At 40.4% G+C, this 23,222-nt stretch overlaps 1 protein-coding gene across 3 annotated transcripts; it reads right to left on the reverse strand.

Annotated features, from left to right (window-relative positions):
- Nucleotides 1-1,573: 1,573 nt before the first annotated feature.
- Nucleotides 1,574-22,340, reverse strand: LOC108137725 (homeobox protein vnd). Of its 3 annotated transcripts, none has more exons than XM_017259622.2 (3): nt 21,351-22,340; nt 6,782-7,485; nt 1,574-3,635 (listed from the first exon to the last, which is right to left on the reverse strand). In XM_017259622.2, the coding sequence occupies exons 1-3, from the start codon at nt 21,467-21,469 to the stop codon at nt 2,656-2,658; spliced, it is 1,803 nt and encodes a 600-aa protein (XP_017115111.1). In that variant the 5' UTR covers nt 21,470-22,340; the 3' UTR covers nt 1,574-2,655. The 3 variants fall into 3 exon arrangements, with proteins under 3 accessions (XP_017115111.1, XP_017115110.1, XP_017115112.1); XM_017259621.2 differs by lacking the exon at nt 21,351-22,340 and adding an exon at nt 9,849-10,522; XM_017259623.2 differs by lacking the exon at nt 21,351-22,340 and adding an exon at nt 7,571-7,650.
- Nucleotides 22,341-23,222: the final 882 nt, after the last annotated feature.

Genomic DNA, 23,222 nt, shown 5'->3' on the forward strand with positions numbered 1-23,222 from the left:
CTAAAACTAGCATTACTTAACAAAAGATCAACTTTACCAAGAATTTTAATGCTGAAACAACCAAATAAATGAAAATCTATGTCGAATCTTAAACGCTAAAGACTTGGAAGTTGATCAATAATTATTTTCTTTAACATGGAAAATGTGCAACAGAAATCAATAAACTAAGAAAGAAACATATAATGTTTGTTTAGGCTGAGTTAATGTCCCTCCTGACATTTAATTTTGTGACTATATTTTAACGAGCGTTAATTATATTATAGTGAGGGGATTAAAATTATAAAATGCTTTTTAATATATATCCAAATAAATAACGAGAGAAGTATAGGGTATTTCCTGGCTTAATATTAGAAGCATTACCACTGATCAAAAGTACTCAAGTGTCAATCATGACCACTGCTCATGGCGGTGGCTCAGTGATTAGCCGAACCCGAACCCGATCCCGAACCCGAACCTTTCTCCGTGGTCAGTGTTCCCCATTGAGATGGATTCAAAAACAAGTCAAGTCGCTGCAATCGTAAACGTATAATTAAACGAGTGTAGAATATAACTATAGACCGTGGCGTATGTGGGGGCAATATTTATGGCACTTCAGTTGCAGTTGTTGAGTTTATGGGCCGTGTAAAAAAAAAGAGTGTTTCGATTTCGTACTCCACATTACGCTATTTGCCGGGTTCACTGCAGTATATATATTTGGCCGACCGAGCCACCACTTGATGTTTATTAATAATACATCGCGAAAATATTGTTATGCTCGTTCTGATCAGCAATCGAATCGGGCAAAATTCAATGTGGGTGGATGGGGGTGAGCATGTGGCTCCACTTGTGTGCCAAGTGCCAGTATTCCATTGATGAGTAATTTAATTTGTCGTTTATTAGAATAGCACTCGTTTTATTTTATGAGATACTTCAGCGCCTCTACTTGACTTCGAGTTCTTTATTTGCCGAAATGTGTCAAGCGCCGCAGAGCGAGATATCTGTGCCGCCGCATAGCCTATATCTTCTATAACTGATTTGTCGTCGGTATATATGGGTATGTGGGTATGTGGGTATTTGGGTGGGCATCAGGGGCATTGATGGCTTGTTAATCGGCTCCAAATCGGAGCAACCAGACAGAGTGCTCCAGCTCGGCAAGCAAAGGTCCGATAATTAGCCTTAGTTCTATCCGGGTCTGGTTGCCTCTTATCGATACGGACCCTCTGACTTTATAGCCTATATACCCCGGTCCCCAAAAACCCCTCGTATTGCGATCCAAATGAATGTTGTTTTGGTGCCGTAATCAAGCGAACTGGACGGATTACGATGCCAATCGCAGAACGGTAGCTAACAACCATAATCAAGACCAAATTTATGGTTTGTCCAACATGTTTATACGCCCCAGCGATACGTCAAATTCGAATTCCACAACAAACGCGCGGAGGGTGCCATTTACGATCTCATAAAGTGCATAGGGCAAATAACTCTTTTGCCAATAACAAATTTCAACAACCATATTCTAAAATTTATATTTCTTGAATAATATATTAGTTTAGATGCCACACTCTTAACCAAAAGTAATAATAAAACGTTTTAATTTGAATTTTTGTAAATGGTTTTTATTAAATCTCTAGAATGTATTTTGCAGTTTTTAGTGTTGTTTCGCTTTGCTTTCTGTCTTGAATACATTTGCCGTCCTTGTCTCTGTCTGCGTCCTGTCGTCTTTGTCTTTTGTTAACATTTATGAACTCATTACTTGCTATAAATTCAAAGAGTTTTCTTTTACTCGCTATACACGCACACACACGAAAAAAAATATCGGTTAGGACTAAGTGTCTATATTATATATATTTATATATGTATGTATTGATACAAAAAAAAAAAAATGGTCATTAAATTCTGTCTAAAAAATTTGAACACTAATTACGTTTGATTTTAATATAATATATCTATAGTACAGATTTAGTTGCATTGCATTAATAAGTTTTTCTTTTGGGATAACTTAATTTCTTATTTTTTTTAATATATACAAAATTTTCCATTGGTTTTTTTTGTTGACTTAGTTCTAGAAAAAAAAAATAAAAAAAATGTTTTCTACTTCTAGATTTTTATAAGTATTATCAACTTTAGTGCAGTAAAAATGTGGGATTTTATGCCCCTGACAGGAGAGACTAATATAATCTTAATTTAGTTTGAAGCTTTCAAAAAATAATAATTTAATCTGACAAACCGGAAGTTCAATTATTCAAGCCTCACTTATCAAGGGCATTTGTGTTATATATTCAGGAATGGGTCTTATGTTTATATAGAGGTGACCCCTGACTAAGTTGACCTATTAGCTCTTGAGCTCAGGTCTTGGGGTTTGTTTAGTTTTAGTGTATATTTATATTTTGGGCCTAACTTATGTACAGGACTGACTCAAGAAGGAATCTGTGAGACTACCAACTATTTGTGGTTTACTTATGTATCATTTTATTTTAATTGTATCCACTTTTTTTTTTTTTTTTTTTTTATTTTTTTTGGCTTCTTCGGGGATCTTTTGTGGGGGCCTGGCCTCTGTTGTATTGCACCAAGGGTTCGTCTATCCACCTATTCGAGTGGCTCCAGGCCCGTGAAGATCAGATCAGATCAGATCGGATCGGATCAGATCAGATCGGATCAGATCAGATCCTAGCAATATTAGGGCCACCAGGCCGACCGCTGGGCGTGGGCATGCGGATGGGCATGGGCATGGGCATGGGCGTGGACATGGGCGTGGGCATGAAGGCCGGCGGCTGCGGCAGCGGCATGTTGATAGGCGGCCGCACCGTTAAGGGCCACCAAATGGTGGGCAGCGGCGACATTTTGCATGGCCGTTGCGGTGGCTGAGGAGACGGACACACAGTCGGCACCCAATTTGGAGCCATCGCCCAGGCAGGGCTTCCCGTTCCTCACCAGCACCGGTACTGCGACGCGTCGCGGTGAGGGCAATGCACTTGGATGATGCGGATGGGTGGCATGACCGTGCAGCAAACCCGGATGTCCCTCGTAGCCCTTCTCGTTCTGCGCCCGCTTCGTCTTGTAGCGATGATTCTGGAACCAGATCTTCACCTGCGTCGGCGTCAGTCGGATTAAACTGGCCAGATGTTCGCGTTCCGGGGCACTCAAGTACCTTTGTTGCCGGAATCGTCGCTCCAGTTCATAGGTTTGCGCTTTGGTGAACAGAACCCTTCGCTTTCGCTTCTTGTTGGGCAGACCATCGGCTCCATTGCCTCCGCCACCGCCACTGCCATCGGCATCGTCCACATCATCGATATCCTCCTCGATGCCGTCCTCGTTTAGGCTATCATCGTGGCCACTACTTGCTCCATTCATCCCATCGTGTTTCAGGCTGTTGTTGTTGTTGTTATTGTTGTTGTTGTTCGTCGTGTTGTTATTATTATTGTGGAGGGCATGTGCCGCCGATGGACCACCACCACTTGCGCCCGGAGCCGCTGCACCGCCATGCAGGGTATGCAGGGCATCGCCGACGGACAGGGCATCGCTATCCGCCGATCGGCTATAGCTCTTGTAGTCGCCAGAAAGTGCTGGCGATGTCTGGCAATTGGAACCAATGTAGGTGTACGACACCTCCGAGGTCACTGGGGAAGTGCTATCCGGACTGGCTGGCTGCTGGGTTCCTAAAATTGGATAACAAAAGGGTTTTGCGTTAGTGAGATTGCCTATGTACTTGATCCTTACGTAAAGCTGATCTAAAGCCTAGGCTGATAAAACATTTTTAATCTTTGGGTAGCCAATTCACCATTGAAATAATGTTTGGTTGTACTTTGAATTCCTTATATATACAAAAGATAAATTTCCAAAAATGAACATAAATATATTTAAATAACTGCTCATAATAAAATATCAATTAAATAAATGTTTAATACCCTTCTGCGTTGGAGATATTGGCAGTTATTGTATCACCTACAATTAATTATTGTTCCACTAAGAACTACATACTCAAAAGATTTTTGTACTTAAAATATTTACTGATAATAATAATAGCAAAAATAACAAGAAAATAATTGGTTTCTTACTATTCTTCTGCGTTAAAAAGCGTTGGCTATTTATAGTATCACCTGTATATATTTTAAATTGAATTGGAATTTTTTTTAAATATTTCTTCATTTTGTAATATTTACATATATGTACAACAGAACAATATGATTAAAATTCTGTCCATAATAAAAATATCAATAAAATCGAGAAAATAAATCCTCAACCTAATACCCTTTTAAGCGAACAATAAATCGTTTAGAGAAACTCCATAAAATAGCAAACATAATTTCTGTTCACTTAGGCGCCCAAAATGCCAACAATTTGTTTGGGTTTCCAACTATGAATGGATCAAAAAAAAAAAAAAAAAAGAAAAAAGAGCCAACGAAGACAATGGCTGGGTGGGAATTTGTCAGCAATTGAAATACCTTTTTGGCCGTAAATTAATGCACCGACACACCCCTCCGACACATCGAAATGATCGAGCAGAATGCCACAAAAAGGGGAAAGTCAGGATAGCAACTATGGCAATTGGATTAGGCGCGACATGAGGCTGTGGTCGATACGATACGATCCGAATGCCGAATGCCAAATACCAAATGCCAAATGCCAGATGTATGCACTCTACATATGTATATGGTGTCTATGGTGTCAAATCAACCCCTGCCCCTAGTTATGCCCTTCCCCTAAGGAATGCCTTTCACCCTAATAACGTCAATTAGGCGGAGACAAACAGAGATCGCATGCATACGATGCTATATTATATAGGGAGGTATTCCCTAGTCGTCTACCTGGAACCAGGAACCATGAACCATGAACCTGGACCGATCGCTTCGATCTCCCGTCGACTGACGACTGACTGCTGACCTTCGGGCCTGTACTAAAAACCAACAGGAACCAGGATGCTAATGAAAGGACGACACAAAAGCCAAACCTCAAACACATCAATGGCAGTCGGGGCTCTTCCGGTTCGCCCACTTTTGATAGAGTTCCATAGGTTTTACAGCATATAGTGATTTATTGCCGGGCGTGGCAATTTGTGATACTCTAGGGCGGGATCATGGCAACCGCAAAAGGCTCCAAAAAAGAATTTGGTAGTATTTATGAAATAATGTTATTTAAAATAATAAATTATGAGGCTATTCGAAAATTTTCTATTATATTATATAGAATAATACAAAATGGCAAATCAAAAGTTTAATAATAATAATTATAGATGTATTTTTAAAGGCAGTTTTGAAAAGGTTTAATATGCAACACATCGAAAACTGTCTATTGAACAAAGTAGTTCAGCGATTTGAATTTATTATTTTTGGGTAAATTTCCCTCAGTGCCCCATTGACTTAACAAAAAAAATCCAAGGCTCTTAGGAGCTGCTAATGTTCATCCATTAGGCCCCTCCTCAAATCGCCGACTTGATTGCAGTTGCCCTGCCACACAACGAACAAAAAATAAAAAAAGAACCCATCCGCTCACCATGACAACTCAACAAATTAATAACTTAATATAATCAAAACGACTCCTTCACAGCTGTGAAAATTCCCAAAAAAAAAAAAGAACAGACAAGAAACGAAAAAAAAAAAACGGCAAGCGGGCAGCAATTATAATTTGTAGCTAAAAAAAAAAAAAAAAGGAATAATAAAAAAGGAATGAGTAGAGGGACGAGGCGGAAGTGCGTGCCATAAATTTCCAGGACGAGAAATGTTTGGGCCGCAACAACAAGGAGCGATCGAACGGGGCCGGCGATTGACTGTCCTGGCCGAAGGACACGAAGGACATGAAGGACAACAACAACAACGGGGCTAATCCTCAAGTGTGAAGCGCATACAAACTATTAGTCAAGATTAAAGGGGAAGCCCACGAACTCCACCTCCCTCTGAATCGAAGTTATATAGACCTATTTCGATCCGCAGTTAACTGCCGTCGCGTCGAGTGAGTGAAAAGTGAAAAAATAAAAAGGAAAAGGAAAAAAAAAAAAACGGCAGGATCAGACATGGCTCGTCACTCCCTGTGGGAGCACCTGAATCCTGCCGAATCCGCGGGGTATGCAAACACAGCTGCCTCATCGCTCGACTGCCTCATCGAACTCGTGTTCACGGAGTGAGTGGGCAATTACGAAACAATATTATTAGTCGGCCAGTTAATCGGGGGTTAAATGCAGTCGTTGGCAGTCGGGAAACTCGGAAATCCTTCAAAAGGGATCTTTCTATGGCCAGCTGATGATTTTATTTCGGAAATTCAGTTTTACTCATGGTTTTGGGTTATATGTGTCAAATATTAAACTGGGATAGGACAATCAACATTATTAGTCGGTTAGTTACACACGGGTCAAATTCAGGTTAAAGTAGCACTTATACACGAAAATCCTTCTAATGAATTTACTTCGAAGATTTACTACAACATAAGAATTGGAATATGTCATCAGGAGAGCCCAAAATCAAAACGATTATTTCAGTTTGAACTTGTTAACCATGTCTTTGGATTAGCTGGGTTTTTGAAAACTTGAAAACAATAATTTTCTAAGCAAGTAATCTTAGATTTAAAATTGAAACCTTTTACTATTTATCTTTACAATTTGTTCAAGATCGATTTTTTCTTAGCTATGCATCATCATTTATATCCCATATAAATTTTATAATATTTATAATACAAAATTAATAAAAGGTAGAATGTTCTTTTCCATTTAAAAGCATTCTCGGATTAGGAATATAGTTTTTTTTAATTTATGAGTTTTTAACTCTGCTATGCCCTACGATATATATATATATATATAAATATAAAAACTCACCATATAGCTCGTTCTCCTTGATCCACGCACTTCTGCCCGAGTGCTGGAGCATGGTCTGGGCCATGTGGTGGTACGAGGACATCTCGTCGCCGAAGCTTCCCGGGAAGTTCTTGGGCAGATTGGGCAGATATTGGCCGGCGGCCACCGCTGCGGCCGCTGCTGCATTGTGACTGGCCAGCAGGTGGGCGGCGGCTGCGTTGGCGTGGGCGTGGCTCTGGGCATCGCCACTCTGGTGGTGCGCCAGTGGTGCCAGTGGAGCCACCGCCTGCTGGTGGTGTGCATTCTGCTGGTGGAGGTGGTGGTGGTGGTGCTGCTGCTGATGTTGTTGCTGCTGATGCTGCTGCTGGTGGTGGTGCGAATGCGGGTGCTGTTGTGGGTGACTCGACGGCTGGTGCTCGGTGGTGCTGTGGTGATCCGTTCCCGATCCCGATCCCGATCCCGATCCCGTCCCGCTGCCATTGTGGTGCTCGTCCACCGAACCGCCGGCGGGCGTGGGCGAGAGTGCCGAGGGCGTGGCATGCGGTCCCTGAGCGCCATGTCCATTGGTGGACTCACTGGCCGAGTGGTGACTCAAATCACTACCATGTTGAACGGCAGCGGCGGCGGCGGCAGCGGCATTCTTCAGCTCAGATCCCTCCAGATTCAGGATGTCCGATATGTGGAAGCCCGAACGCTGCGACGATGGCACCTTCGCATCAAACAAGCTATAAGAGAAGAGACAAGTTCAAAGTTAACAATTTGCATGTACCATGGAACAGTATTGAAATTCAATAGTTGAGAATTGTAAACCATTTAGCTTTTAATCCCAGTGCTTCTAGAAACTCCTCCATTTTAAATGCCTTTGGTAAATTATAGAAAACTTATTACAACTCCAACCAAAATAAACTGACAGTAGAATACTAATGCCTACTTGAATCTTTCGTATTTAAACGGTTTTTCAAAGGTATATTTTGTATTTGTAAAGTTTGTGTTGAACGGAAATATCTGAGAATATATGGTTAAATTATCGAACTTTTTTTTTAAAGTAGAGACACTTTGTTTTCTTTTTGATATATCTAAATAAATTATTTTTACACGGGATACCCTATTTAATTAATCAAAATATAAGAAAATGTAATCCAAAAAAATTGCACACTTCTTAAAATTCAAAAGATAGATTGTAAGAACTTGTACTTCCATTTCTGAATGGTTTATTAATTGCCCCCCGACAAATGGCAACAGAATCGTGTGATTAATGACTCATTGAATATTGGTAAGACTTGAAAAAGGCTTCAGAAAATTGTCATCCTGTTTAACATTTCATGGTCATTGCAGCGACATCCGGTGTCGATCTTATGAATGGCCGGAAGGTGTAACAAAGGAAGGTCCTTTGGCAAGGATGTGCAGGACAGAGTGCAGAGTGCAGGAAAAATCACCTTTACTACCTGACGCGCTCTGACTTTCACAGATTTTCGCACTTGCAGATATATCCGTCTATATCCCTTAGAACCTAAACTCGCACCTTTTCCCCCGGAATTAACTTTGATTAAGTGCACACAAATCGCTGGATTATTGACACCTAGTCCAGGGCAAAATCCGAGTTTTGATTTTCCTAATACCATCAACAATTAAACGAATATCCGCACGGGATCGATCGAGCGGCTAACTACCTGTTCGGGTGGTCAGTTCAGTTCAGTTCAGTTGAGCTCAGTTTAGGTCAGTTTAGGTCAGGTCAGATGGGATGAGACAAGACATGGCGAGACGAGACGAGACGAGACCAGGTCGAAACAGGTCGTGCCACATGTTGGCGCAAGTTCGTCTGCTTCCGGTTTTCCCAACTCGAGTTTTCCCAAACACCCCGCGACTCGCGAATTTCCCACGCTACACGGGCATTCCCCGTCGTCCTGTGCGGAATTCCCATTGCCAGACAGTGTGACGCCAGGATCTTTGAAGGCATCTGAGTCCGCTGAATCCCGAGTCTGCCGCACACATGTTACCACCGATTGGGGTTTTCCTGCCACTCACCTACGGGAATTTCTAAGCCAGGACCGAACAACACGGCCAGAATTTCCCCAGGACCTTGAGTACTTGCCAGATCACACAGACGGGGGAATTACGTCCTGTATATAGTATTTTGTATCTTGTATCTTGTATCTTGTATCATGATATCCTTATCCTTATCCTGCAACGGCTTGCTCAGCGGGACTTGGTTAATTTCTGGCAAGTGGCCTCCGAGGAGCTGCCAGGATTAGCCGGCAAAGTCCATTAGCTGGCCGTGATCTGCGATCTAAGAAGAACTAAGAACCGATGCGAAGGCAGGGGCTCGCAGGGGTGTGATCTTGAGTCGGAGCTTAGACGAGGGCCGATTGCAGCTTAGGACTGCACTTAAAGGTTTTCCGCCGTTTTTATCTATCTACATTTCTTATCTCTGGGTGAAGCTTCTTCTATTACTCATTTGATTTTGATAGTTGCCGATCCTAAAAGGTTTCTATCACTAGTTTCATCAAATCCATTATATTATCTAGATCATGATTATTCAGATTTTACTTTAATTCTATGTTCAAATATATAGAATAAACTCCCGGTTAATCAATATGAATATAAAATACAAATATTGTAACTGTAACATTTGTTAGAAATTTTTGACATTTAAATGTTGCCAAGCTTTTTGAAAGGTTCGAAAATCTTTAAACAATGTAAGATCTGTAATTAATACAAAAGCTATATCATATTTAAAGATCTTTTAGATCTTATTATAAACTTTTTTTTTATAAAAATTGGTAGTATTATTTTTGACTATACCAAAAAATCATATATGTTGATTGAGATATATGGATTTATTTTCGAAATAGATAAATATCATTTTGTTAAAGTTATTATGTCAAACTAAAGGTAGCCGGGTTAAGTTAAGTAAGCTTATAAGCTTAATTAGGGATATAGATAGAGATAGAGGAAAATGCAGATTCAATAAGCTATCTTGCTGGATAGCTGATTATAGAAGATATCCCCATTTAAGTAATATTTATCTCCCCATCCATTATTACTGCCTTATGGTCGTTATCTCCCCAATCCGAATCCCAGTGCTTACCCGGGCAGAGCGTTTCGCAGGGCCGCCGGATAGAAGGCGGCTGGCAGGAGGGCGTGGCTCCACGGCGGCAACAGGATGGGCGACCAGGGCAGGAAGGGGGCGGCTGCGGCGGCGGCCACTGCCGCCGATGATGGCACCATCAGGCTGCTCATGCTATGGAGTCCGGGGAATCCGCTGAAGGCCGCCGCTCCCGTTGGAATGCGCAGTTGCTCCGGCGCCAGTCCGGAACTGGACGAACTGGTGTTCGTCGGCACGGTAGTGCTGGCGGTGCTGAACACCTTGGCGGACCGCTCGCGATCTCTCTCCCGCTCCTCACGATCTCGCTCCCGTTCCCGTTCCCGCTCCTGCTCACGTTGCCGTTCCCTGTCCAGTTCCCGCTCCCGCTCCCGCTCCCTTTCTCGCTCCTTTTCCCGCTCCAATGAGGGCGTAGAGGTGCGCAACGGACGCTTGGGCGTGGCTGGGGAGGAGGGACTGATGGTGATCGCACTTTGCGGCGAGGCGGGCAAGCTGCCGGCGCTGCCCAGACCGCTGCTGTTGTCCCGCTCGCGATCCCGCTCACGTTCCCGCTTCGAGGGTGTCCGCTCCAGGGACGTGGAGGTGGTCATGTCGCTGGGCGAGATGGGTGAGCCACTGTTCGATTTGCGACGCTGCGACGCGGGCGGCGGCGTGGGCGGACTTTTGCGTTTCTCCGCCACTTTGGAGCCTTTTTTGGTTAACGGAGCACGGCAAAAAAAAATAAATACGTAGCACTAGCACTTAAGCGCACTCTTGTTCAACTTTTTGGTATCCTTAACTCAAATTGCTGGCATAGTTTCAGTTTTAGTTTCAGTTTTGTTTAGTTTAGTTTAGCAACAGAAAAGTTCGGTAGTTCAAGGGTCGCGACACTCGATTCGGTCGATTTAGTCGATTTTCAGTTGATTTTCAGTTGATTTTCAGTTGTAAGGATCCGCGGAGCAGCGCACTCTAAACATTCCAAACTGAAGTGTCATCAACAACTAACGAGGCATCAAGAACTCGACACGAGTCCAAGTCGTCCAACAGCCAACGGCAGAAAAGTACCAGGCCGTCGTCCGTTCGGGGTGTCTTTGGGCATTGTATCTGTATCTCTATGTATGCGGTGCTTTTGCTGGTGCTGCATATCTGCATCCCTCTGCCATTGGGTACATAGCCCACACAGATACACAGATATACGGTTGCACAGATACACGGATATACACGCACACATTGAGAGTGGAGAGACTCTCGGCTTTGTTGGGCGCGCTAAGTGGCTTCTCATGTCCTTTTCAACAAGGATACGGCTACAATGTGAGTGGCCCATTCAACCACCAAAGGAAAACAACCACCATTCGCCGCCAGAGCGGGACGGACAAACCGAGTCCTTGTGATGACAGGCCATCCCGCTCTAACTCTCTCCTGTTGCTCTCTCGTCCGCTCTCAAGAGTGCCACTTGAGTGAGGCTGTGTGTGTGTGTGTGTGTGCTATAGTCTGTGCATGTGTATTAGTGTGAGGGCCATTGTAGCGCCTCAAGAACCTCCTTAGGTATATACGATATACCCATCCCCGGGGCACCATCATCACCATCACCATCACCAGTCCGATTCGGATTGGAATTCTGGATTGTGGAATGTGGACTCGGGTCAACCAGTATCTCCCATCCCGCTCTGCTGCACTTGATGTTGTCAACAATCTCGCCGTGTCATTATATTGTATTTATCATTATCATCGCTCTACAACTGACTTGCGACGACGGTGCCACCAAGGACATGTATCATCAAATATCATCAGATTGAGATATCGCCCATTATACCATTAAGTGGCATAGGCGATAAGGAAGATTTACTGGGGATTAACGTCGTGGCCAATTCATACATGGCAGTAAGAGTTATAGTATCGATAAGGAATACCAATGGCAAATGTCTTGGGGATAACTTAAACCTTAAAGATCTTACTGGGATTTAACTTAAATCTAATTTCGAAGTAAAGTTATGTTCTTCAAATATGTTTTGGAAACATTTATCTGATCCGTTGGTGTAAAAATTCCAAAATTTTGAAACAAAATATTTGTGCAAGCATTGTGCCAGTATTTTTTAAATCAATAAACCGGAACAAAAATTACTTCACAAGATCCCAAGCTACTACAAACGGCTTATAAAAGAATGAAGAAATTAATTTGCACTTAAATATATGAATTAAAAATGCAAAGAAAATATTAAGCTTCTATTTCTATTAAATAATAGAAAAATAAAAATTCCCTTTTAAAATACTACCCTTTATTAATGAAAGTAAAATTACAAAGAATTTATTAAGGATAAGATAAGAATTCGTTTTATTTAATTTTCGTTGTTCCTTAACTATTGATGATTTAATCTTAATCTTAAAAGCACTTAAAACATAAATAGCAATTAGTGGTTAGGAAAGCTAGGCGAAGTAAATAAGTATATTATAAACTTTCAAATTGCTAAAACAGAAAGGCACACCTTAAGTATCATATCATAGGTAGTAATTCTGTTGTAAAAACTTTGTTACTGTTAAAGTTCTTTATTCCCTAACCATGTCTGTTTATTTTATGGTTCACTATTTGGGAATCCAATTTGTTGCGTGTAACGAAACTGTTATAGAGCACTTGGACGCTAAAGAAGAGCCCTTATATACAAGGAATTCTTTGCTGTTCGTGCAATTTGAATTTCGATTTCATAAGCTAACCCATGATTAGCTCAGATCCTTCACATGCCAATACATGGCGCTCAAACCCTCTAAGGACACACCCCGGGCACCGAAGGAAGAGCGAGCTAGGGAGCCAAAATAAAATATAGGAAAATACATAATCAACACGAACATTAAGCTAACATAGGGATGGGGGATGGGGGATAGGGGCAAAGGGGGAAAGGGGGGACTATCCAGGGCAATTGCAAAAAAAAGGGAAAATCTTATATGGCGTGTGGAGCTGCCATCTATATAAATCGGCGGGGGTATATAATGTATAATGGAGGGTCCTTTCTGGAGCTGGTACTCCTGCTGCTTGCTACACCCACTACACCCACTACACACACTATACCCTGCGTGAAAGTGGGCACTCCATTGTCGCTCATGACGTTCACACCATCAATCCCTGTACGAGAATGGAGATGGTAAATGGGCAATGGGCAATGGGAAGGGGTAGAATTTTTTTTTTTTTTACTTGTAATACCCTCTGCCGTCGCTGACGTCACCGCTGTTCGGTGGGCGCGTCATGGCCGCCCGACCAATCGGAATAGTGTGCGAGCGGTAGAGCTATATGCACGTAGTACGTTGATGCGCATGTTTGGGAAATTCTCGCAATGCCGAAGGACTTTTGCTGGGAAATTTCCCTACAGTGCGCACGCCCATTTTTCCCGTTCACATATATATATATATGTGTGTGTGTGTATGTGTGTGTTGGCCATTGTTATGGGGCTTAATGATGATGTTGCATTTAATAACAAAGTAAAACCTCTGCCTGCGTCGCTGTTGTTGTTATAGTTTAGCTTCCGCAGGAAGTTTAAGTATCTCATGGATACAGGATACTGTATCTGTGTAGAGCGCTGGCATTCAAATTACACACGAATTCAATTCGATTCTCGCACAAAAACTCGTTTGTTTTTATTGTCCTCGCGCTCTTTTATTTGTGTATTTATTTATTTTTGCCTCTGCTGTGTTTTTTCCCGCACTTCAAACTACTTTGCTTGTGTTTATTTCTATTTGCGCTCTAAGTAGAGACAACTTCAATTGCAGCTCTCGTCCTTGTCGTCCTTCTGCCCGTCTGCCCTTCTGGCTTTCAGGGATTTTGGCATTTCTTTTATTTTATTTTTATTTTACTGAATTAGTTTTCAATCTATTTGCATAGCAATGGGCAAGGGATCAACGGGGACCAAAAGGGTTATTGAAAACGAAACATGAATAAACGGTGTTTGGGCTTATTAAAAAGGTAAAAAGGGTTACTTTTAGATGACTTCCAAATGGTTTGACACTGACATTTTTCAATTCAAACAAAACATTTTTTTGGTGAAGTTTAAAACTGAAATTATAAATAAATAGCAGAATTTTTTGTCTTAACAAATATGCAATTTGTTTGTATTAATAAATTTTTTTTAACAATATTCATTGTTGAATATTTATGTTTTATAATGCTTAAAATTTCTATGCCTATTTTTAAAAGGCAAAAACAATTGCATCAAAGGTTTCGAACATTTTTGACAAAATTTAGCTTTGGAAAACACAAACATTTAGGAGTTAAAGATTACAATTTTTTATGACAGACAATTTTCAAATAAAATTATTTCAGTTTTGGCTAAGTCTTATTTATTTGATTTTCGGCGCTAGGAGTAATTATACTAAGTTATGGGTTTTCAAAAGAATGCACTAAATGGGAAATTGATTTAGCCTTTTATTCAAAAGTATGAGCAAATATATGTTTTATGTTTTGGTTTAGGGTTATGATTATTATGAAAATGTATGTGTAATGTGGGTTCAAAAGTTAAAAAACTTGCATATTAAAAAACTCCCCTTGTGATTGTGTCCTGCACCCCAAAAAATACCACTATTGATCAATCGAATGGCCCTCGTGTCGCCATCGAGGACTCTTCGCAGGATCGGAATCAGGATCACAACCGGAGGCAGCTGGCCGATGGCAATGCGATTTGAAGTGTGACAATCGCCCATCCGCATTTCATGGATGCACAACAACACAGCCACACAACCAAACAGCCACACAGTCATTCCACTCGCATTCGAAAGCAATAAAGTATGTTGGTTGTCACAAATCGTCCTTGTTAATCGCAGGCAAACCGCGCGACAATCCCCGGAATATATATGGGATATACCATATATACATTCATGTGTGTGCTGGGCCTTCGAGTATAACAACCCCAATTAAACGCCTCGCCAGGCGTAAAAAATCGAGATATTTGGCAAAAGGTGTTTGCTTAATGCGGATACAATTAGGCGGCCATGTTGCAGCAGCCTCAAGCAGCGTGCCACATACTCTCTCACACGCAAACACACACACACACACACATGTGCACACTCGAGCCCATTCACACAGATACTCACGCTCACACTAACACTCTCACTTATTTCACACCCATTCATTCAGTCATTCATTCAATGCTCGTTTGGCTGCAGCCCCTCGTCCCTAGCCCTTCTCCCTCCCCTTCTCCCTTCCCTTCAGCTCATCCCATTGTCATCCATTTTAATTTACCTTCCGGTTCTGCCTTTACTCTCCCTTTTGACCCTCTACAGCCCCCCTTCCCCCGTTCTCGCCTCCTCGCCTCCTCGCCACTGATTTTGGCCCGCTCGTGTTCCCAATTGACGGCCATGACAATTTCGGGTCTCCGATTCGTTGCGCGGAAGTGATTTACCCAAAAAAAAAAAAGTAACAACGAATTTTCCAAAGAGAATCTATAGAGTTTTCCCGGCGGAAATGCATCATTCACCTATGTACACTTCAAGAAATATTATTTAATAAAAAAAAGTTCATAAAATAAATACGTTTGAGGTCATAAAAGATCCTGGCTTAAAGGTTTTGAAGTTTGAGATCCCTATTGCTGTTTAAATGCTCTTAAAACTTAAATAGCTTTATATTTAATAATATATATAATAAAAAAAACTTTTTTAAGATAAACAAGTTTATAAGTCATAAAAGATTCTGACTTGTAGTTTTTGAAAATATTTAGCATGTATGTTAAATGTTTAAAACATAAATAGCGTTATTGATATGCAGAAGGTCAACGTTTTCAAAATATGTATACTATTTTTAGAATTGTTATGCAAATTCGCTTTGCCTAATTGCAAATATACAAATAAAGTTATAGGTATTTAGTTGTATACCAGATACAAGAATGATTCACTCTGAATTAGGAATTTGATTTATAGTCCAGCGATTGCTTAGACAAAATACATTTTTTGTTTTCAAGAAAAGCCGTTTAAATAAAAAAATCGAATATGAAAACCATTATTTTGTTCTTTTTTTTCTTTTCGTGAATAAATCTTTTCTCAGTGTAAATGTTTCCCCAACCCATTGCCATCTAATTGATCTTTAGAGGTTTTGTCCTCTGGTCAGTTGTGCTGGCGTGATCGTGTATCTTCTGCTTCTGCTCTATTGATTCCGGGTAATTTGTTTGCTCTGCTGCCAAATGTGTTATGTAAGGGGATGGATCCTAACAAGAAGGCGTTGCCCGTGCAGGACAAAAGTCAGAAAAGGTTCTTCAAGATGCGAATGTACTCGTATCTGCGCAAATACAGCTGGGTATCTGTTTGTTTGGCTTGCATTCGGCTTGATCGTTTGGTCTTCTTCGCATGGTTTTCCAATTTTTGGGGTGGCTCGTGATTCCTAATGATCGAAAGTAGGAGATTTGCATTCAGGAGTCAATCCCAAGTCGATTTCTCTCGCCTTCTTTGGTTGTTAGAGCAATCCATCAGTGGCTTAAGTCAGCTTAGGGAAACTCAGTATCCTTCAGCTGTTTTACTTGAATTTAGGAAATCGTTTGGAAGGGTTGTTATCAAGAAGGTATCAGTTTGTCATTGGCTTATATTTTTAATCATATCTGAAGCCCTATATCTGAAGATCATTTTTAATGTTAAAGACTTAAATTTACGTTCGTTCATTCTCTAGATACTTATAAGTAAGCTTTAGATATCATTACAAATATGTTATAATATATTTAATGACCTCTAATTGTATTTATAAACAACATTTTAATTGCTGTTATTTGTTTATAAGTTTTCCGTGATTAATTCATACTTAGAAGAATAAATAATGCAATTGAAATACTTGGAAAATTGCTTCCTTTTTCTCTGGCCCTCCATGTCCATCCAAAAGTTCAGTAGAGGTTGGATCATTCACCAGCTCATTGACTAATAAAAAAGGATGAAAGGCAAGGATGCGTACCGCCATTGAGTTTGAATCTGTAGCTGCATCTGCATCGATGTTCGCATCCGTATGTGTATCTTTTGTGCAGCTGTGAGGATCTGTGAGTAGCGCCCTGTAACTTGACAAATGGGTTTTCCGACTGCCTGTCCTGGTCTTTCCAGTCACTCGTTTTTTGAGCTGCGCATCCCACTGTGTCGGAGTTGCCGGGTCAGTTGGTCAACTGGGTTCAGTGCGGCCAACTTCCTCTGCACACTTCCTACTTCCTTCACAGTTGGGGGGCAACAGGACAGCTAGGACAGCCTGGACAGCCAGGAGAACAATCGTCCTGCCGTCCTGGCCGATTCATTCGCAATTTATTCCAAATGCCAAGGCGATTCCCCGCTTCAAATGGCATATTTTCATGAATGGCCCAGCGTGCGAAATGGCCATTTCACCGCTTTGTTCGGCTTTGTTTTGTTCCCTAATTTCATTTTTTCGAACATCACCTTGCCCATTTGTGGTGGTCATTGTAGGATACCGTCTATTACTATCCCATTTGAGCTGCAATCAGTGGATAGTGAGGAGGAATCCTTTTGGTCTGCCGTCGGCTAATTAATCAGTTCGATTTCAAAAATATAATCAAAGAAGTATCAAGTTAAATGGAATTTATATATGACTGACCAAGAAGTATATAAATGTAGCTTAATTTGTATTAAGTCAAATTCAATTTATTTAAAAAAATGCTTAAATTTTATTTAAAAATGTGGTTATAGTGAACAATTGGGGGTTTAAAACCTCTTTAATTTATATTAATGTAAATTGGAAAAATATATGTTATTATTTTAAGGATATGTACGTTTGTAAGCATTGAATAAATTATATTAAGTTAAATTGAATAAAAATATATTTTTCTGTGTTTATTGATCATTTCTTTATCTGGGATAATTTTTTGTCTCAACAAAATGAAACGAGAAACGATTAAATATAAATGAGGCAAATTGAACACCATTTGAAATGTAAAAATAATATCAAATATATCCACAGCTAAGTATCTGTGCAATCCCGTGTCGCCTTCGAACTGTGCCAAAAACAACTTGAGTCCCCGCGTTCCGCCCCTGCACTCTTGTCCGTGACACTTCAGGCAATCACATGCTTCATTATAGGCCCATCAAAACGGATTCGGGCGACTTGGGCTCCTGAAAATCGGAATGCAAATGGGAATGGGACTGGGCTTTTATGGCTGTCGCGGATGCAAATTTCATTGTGTTATTTTCGCATCCGCATATAGCCTACATAGCACATGCGATGCCGTTGACAAAATCGGCTGACAAACTGGCATTAAATGTCACAAAGTCACGCGTCCCCTGGCCAAACTGAAACTGCAACTGCAACAAAATTGTGAAATGTATCAATTTCTAGCCGTTGTTTTTTGTCTACATATATATTTGTGTGTGTTTTTTTTTATGTTTTTTTTTTTTTAATTTTTTGCTTTAGCTTTTCATGACAATGGGGCTGACATGCAGAGACAGCCACTCTTTGTTACCCGTTCTCCCATTTTTATTACTTTACCAACTCCCACTTTATCTGCCACCTCCTCATTGCATTTTCTTGGCAAGTGGCCGTCGCTTTGACAGCGCCGTTTAAGCCAAAAAAGGTGAAAAACTTTTCTTTTATTTGGCGTGTGACAGTTTCCTAAACGAAGACATGGAAACCAACAAGCCAGTGTTGTCGAGCATTTCAAAATTCATAATTCATAAGTTTATAATCCATTTCTAAATGGTATTCCTTTATTAATATTTTATTTTATTATTGAAGCTGAAGAAATGTCTTGCTCCGAAGTAAACCCCTTTCCATTACATAATTATTTATTATTATTATTTATTGGTAAGCAATAATTAATTACTAATCAAATTATTTTAATTCTTAAATTTTTACAGTATTCAAAATTTATTTAAAATAACTATTTAGGTACTCATTAGTGTTTGTAGAGCTTATATGTTGGGGAAGCAATATTGAATTTATGGTTAAACAATAAATTATTTATTAAACTTTATTTTATGATCTGACAACCCTGTGAGTGTGCCAGGACTTGACATTAATATTTGAGGAACACAAATCGAAAAAAATACAGAAAAAACACAAACACAAATTATCGCAAGTGAGGGTCGCAAATTGAACTCATTTGAAGGAATCCCATTGGGCATAGTCGACTTTCCAGTGCTTTGCAAGTTAAGAAAAAAGCTTCAACCAACAATAAATGGTGTGTGTTTAAATGGTAATAAAATAATTAAATTTGAATGGATTTTGAGTTGAGTAGAAATGTCGTGTTAAATCCACGGAAATCATTAGATGCAGGCGATTCGCCAGTCGCCTATGTCCCTTCCGATTTTTCAGAATTTTTTTTCTGTGGGTTCGGGCTTTGTTTACTTCCTGGCTCATCGGTCGTCGTCGTCGTTGTCGTCGTCGTCGTGGACATGTGTACACATTCCCAGGCATTTGAAGCTTTCGACTTTTTTTTATATGGTTATGCTCTTTTCTGTAGTTTTTTTTTTTAACCCGGCTTTATATATGTTTTTATTTTGTATTATTTTTTTTTTTTTGGTTGGGTTCTTCTGGAGTACATTCAACTTGAGTGACTTGCGTTGGGGACTCTGACTGCGTTCAAATGAAATTATTTTTTCGAACTTCATATTTCAGGGAGACAAGTGTAGCGTGTCCGCCTTCCGTTGTCCTTCAAGTTTAGCCCACTCCAGAAAGGGGTATTGCCAAAACTGAAGAAAAAACCCAACCTGCCATAACCTGCCATAACCTGCCATATGGGGCAAACAGCAACTGCTGTCGCAGGGAAATTCCAAGATTGAAATCGGGACAAAGCACTGGCTGTATATAGGCTGTAGTATACGCGTCCCAAGATCCTTCGATCCATCAATGAACTAAGGGAACCGAGCCCCGAAACCTCACACACATGACATAAAGCACAAATAAATGGAATTGGTTTTATTTGGCAAACAGCATTATCCCGGATTATCCGAGGGTTCGATGCAACGATTATGGACAAACCCAATTAAACCCAAATTTTGCCTGTCGCAGTCGCAGTCGCTTGCCTCGTTTTCTCCTGTTTGTGATTTGTGATTTTCCAGGCGATTTCACTAAACATGTGTTTTGGTTTTTCAAAAACCCCGCCGCCGACGGTAAAGGTGACAAAGTGGAAATAATGCGCATTGTTGCACTCGGGTCTTGGTTTTTGGACTGTATTACTGTATACGGTTAACCGTATGCCATATATGCTATATATGCCATGTAGTACTGTTATTCCGACACCTTTTTGCCTCGGCTTACCGACCGACCGACCGATCGACCAGTCAGTCAGTCCGTCGGTGGATGAATATGAATCCCCATCCCCATCCTCGGTCGGTCATTCACAATGCCGTAACATTGGCTTAGGAGTGTGCGAAAATCAGGGGACTTAGCCCAAAACGGACCTCGTTTCGATCCGGTTCGGTAGCCAATACAATTTCATTATGTTATGCCATTAAATGTTAATACGTCGAGCCTTGATCCTGCTCCTTTCCCTTTCTTTTTCTCATTCCCATTTATATTTATCTTTTTCCCTGGCCGGTGTTTTCTTAGCCCGGCTTGTGTTTTCTTAGCTGATTTTAAATCAAATTGTTTTTAATTGCCTCATCGATTTCCAGGAAATATTGTGACACTTCTTTGCAGGTGCGTACAAGTACCTGCAATCCTCTGAATGATCAGTGTGTGAATGGCCAAGAACATTTAGATATGCTTCTATGGTTTGGCTCTAAGGCACAACACGAAATTATGTTTGAATTAAAATCCATTACATGAAATTAGTTTTAATAACATCCGTATTTTCCAGTATTGGACTTAACCGTTTGCTATTAATTCAATGGATTTTATGTTACCTATGTTCAACCCTATTGTTTTTGCAATCTCATGACGATTGTGAATGAAAGATTGTGAACTATGAATGACAGATTCATACCTCGGCAATGTACATACTTGAAGTCCCTCCCTCCCAAAAAAAAAAAAAAAAAATTTGCTCAATGATCCATTGACTGATAACAGGTTCAATGAATGAATGTTCGTCGAGTGATCTTAGAAGGGTAGAAAATTTAATGCTTGTTAAATGTTGTCTTTAGAGAGCCACTTCTAATACAAATTGCACCAATAGTTAAGCTCTTAAGCATGTATATAATTTAGAATAGTGCTTAAACTTTTATTTCTTGATAATGATCTTTCAAGATTTTTAAAAATGTTAATTCTTGTTTCCTGTGCATGAGTTTTATCGGTTTTAATTATGTATCTTGTTAATTTTAAATAAGAAACTTATTATATTGACATCTTAGAAAACTCATGAAATATTTTTGGTCTATCTCTTAAATTGTTATTATAAATTGAATCAACAAATAAATGATTTGTTTGCATTGGTCGAACATCCTTAGCTCTATTTAGATCCCTGTGAATTTACATGCTCCCGCCCCTTTTTCCCATAAACAATTTAATTGTGACAGTTGAGTGACTTTGTCCATTTGCCGACGGCTGATTTCCCAATTTCCCGATTTCCCGATTTCCCGATTTCTGATTTCGGGTCCGTGACTTTGGGCTGTACTTACTCGTAGACATGCTTGTTGTACTCGTAATCCGGCTGCATGCAATAATCCTGTTGGTACACGTTGTTCGTGTAGTAGCTGCAATCCTCGAAGTAACCGCAATTCGGATTATAATTGCTCATAATTAAGGCTCTCGCGTGCGGAAAATCTGAACCGTCGGGAAAATCGTGGAAAATGGCAGACGACAAAGTGTAACAGTGTTACAGTAACAGAAACTGAACCAAAAAAAATCAAAAAATGTTGCTTAAAATTGGGCGGGGGTGTTGGCGGTGGTTAAGTAGACTTGCGGGGTTTCACATTTAATGAATTATTTAATGAACTATTTGTCGACGAATTACAATTTGCACTCGAATCGGTTTTTAATGCTCGATCACTTTTTAATTGACTGTGTACACGGTGTACGGCAATTAGGCGTTGGGCGTTGGAGTCGTGATTTATTGGGATATTATTAGTCAACTGCACTCGATCGAGAGCTACATTTTCCGATATATAGCCGAGAGATATAGAAGCCGGATCGAATTGGCAAGGTTGTGGCAGGCGTAGCGCGCGCTTTTTGACTGCCGCTGGCCGATTTCAATAAGCCATAAAAACGTCGTCGGCTAAAAACAATCTGTCCGTTAAAAGAGAGCGTCCGTCCGTTTGGCGCACTCTATCTCGCTTGCTCCGATTGGCAACACTCAGGCTCTCTCGCTCTGTCAGCCGCAATATCGCTGCGATCGAGTGCTTTTTTTTTATTTTTTTTTAGCGATTCCACGTCGAAAGTGGCCAGCTAGCGTTGGCGTACTGCCAATGGAGTAAACCGGGAAACATGGAATCGCCGCCAGAAGACCACCACACACTCGATGATCCGTCGAGAATCCGAGAATCGAACCGTAGGACCGGAGAATCAGAATCAGAATCACAATATCGGAGAATCGGAGAATGAGCGGTTGGAGTGGCGCAACGAGGGACACTTTAAGCGGTACAACAATCACTTATTAAAGTCAAATAGGTATTAAACAAAACGCACGCAGTGCACAGAAGAGCGGCGAAGGCAGCCGAGTTGAACAAATATCAATAAGTGTACACAAGAATATCGATAAAGCTGTCCCCGTAGGTGTGCGCTGCAGTTATCGCTGCCCCCTGATCATATATATATATATATATACAAATATTGTATCCACACATATGCATTTAACTGGCCCGAAGAGATATTCCAGCCAGGAGATACTCGCAACGCTCCAAATCGGGCTTTTCGCTCATATTTGTTCTGGGACCCCTCATTTTTACTGGGTCTGAACCGATTTGTTGCTGCTGCTGCAGTGCACAGTGGTGCTATGTAATCCAAATAAAGGAAATTTTAGATGATAGAAATCTAAGGATTACCAAAAAAAAAACTCATTTTTACAGTATAAATCATTTGTAAGCTTATAAAATTATATCTTAGTTAAGTTAGCCTGAAAATTTCGAAAAGCAAAGCTTAACAAACCACTTTTATATTTTTTGGCAATCGAACACAAGTTGTGGATAATACATTATTCTTATTTTTTCAAATTGATAGATTTCTTTGGGTTTTGTGAAACTTTTTTAAGGTGATCATCATGGCTATCCGGATTTACTTGTATTATTTTTATTTTTACTTTTTTTGGCAAAAGGCTTCCGACTAGTTTTAATGAACTTGCAAATGTGCATTTTAAGCAATTATTACAAAGCTATTTCCTAAATATTGTTATCTAACTGTCCGTTGGAAGTATTACTCATTGGGATAGTCACCCAAAGCTATATATTGCTTTTAACCATAAAGCGTAATCCCTGATATTAAAGAAAATATTTATTAAACCAGCAGTTAATCCCCTCGTTATGTAACTGCAACCTGACCGCTTTTCCGTTTGTCCG

Source organism: Drosophila elegans, unplaced genomic scaffold (genome assembly GCF_018152505.1).
Source record: "Drosophila elegans isolate 14027-0461.03 unplaced genomic scaffold, ASM1815250v1 contig_149, whole genome shotgun sequence".
In the NCBI taxonomy this organism is placed as follows: Eukaryota; Metazoa; Arthropoda; class Insecta; order Diptera; family Drosophilidae; genus Drosophila; species Drosophila elegans.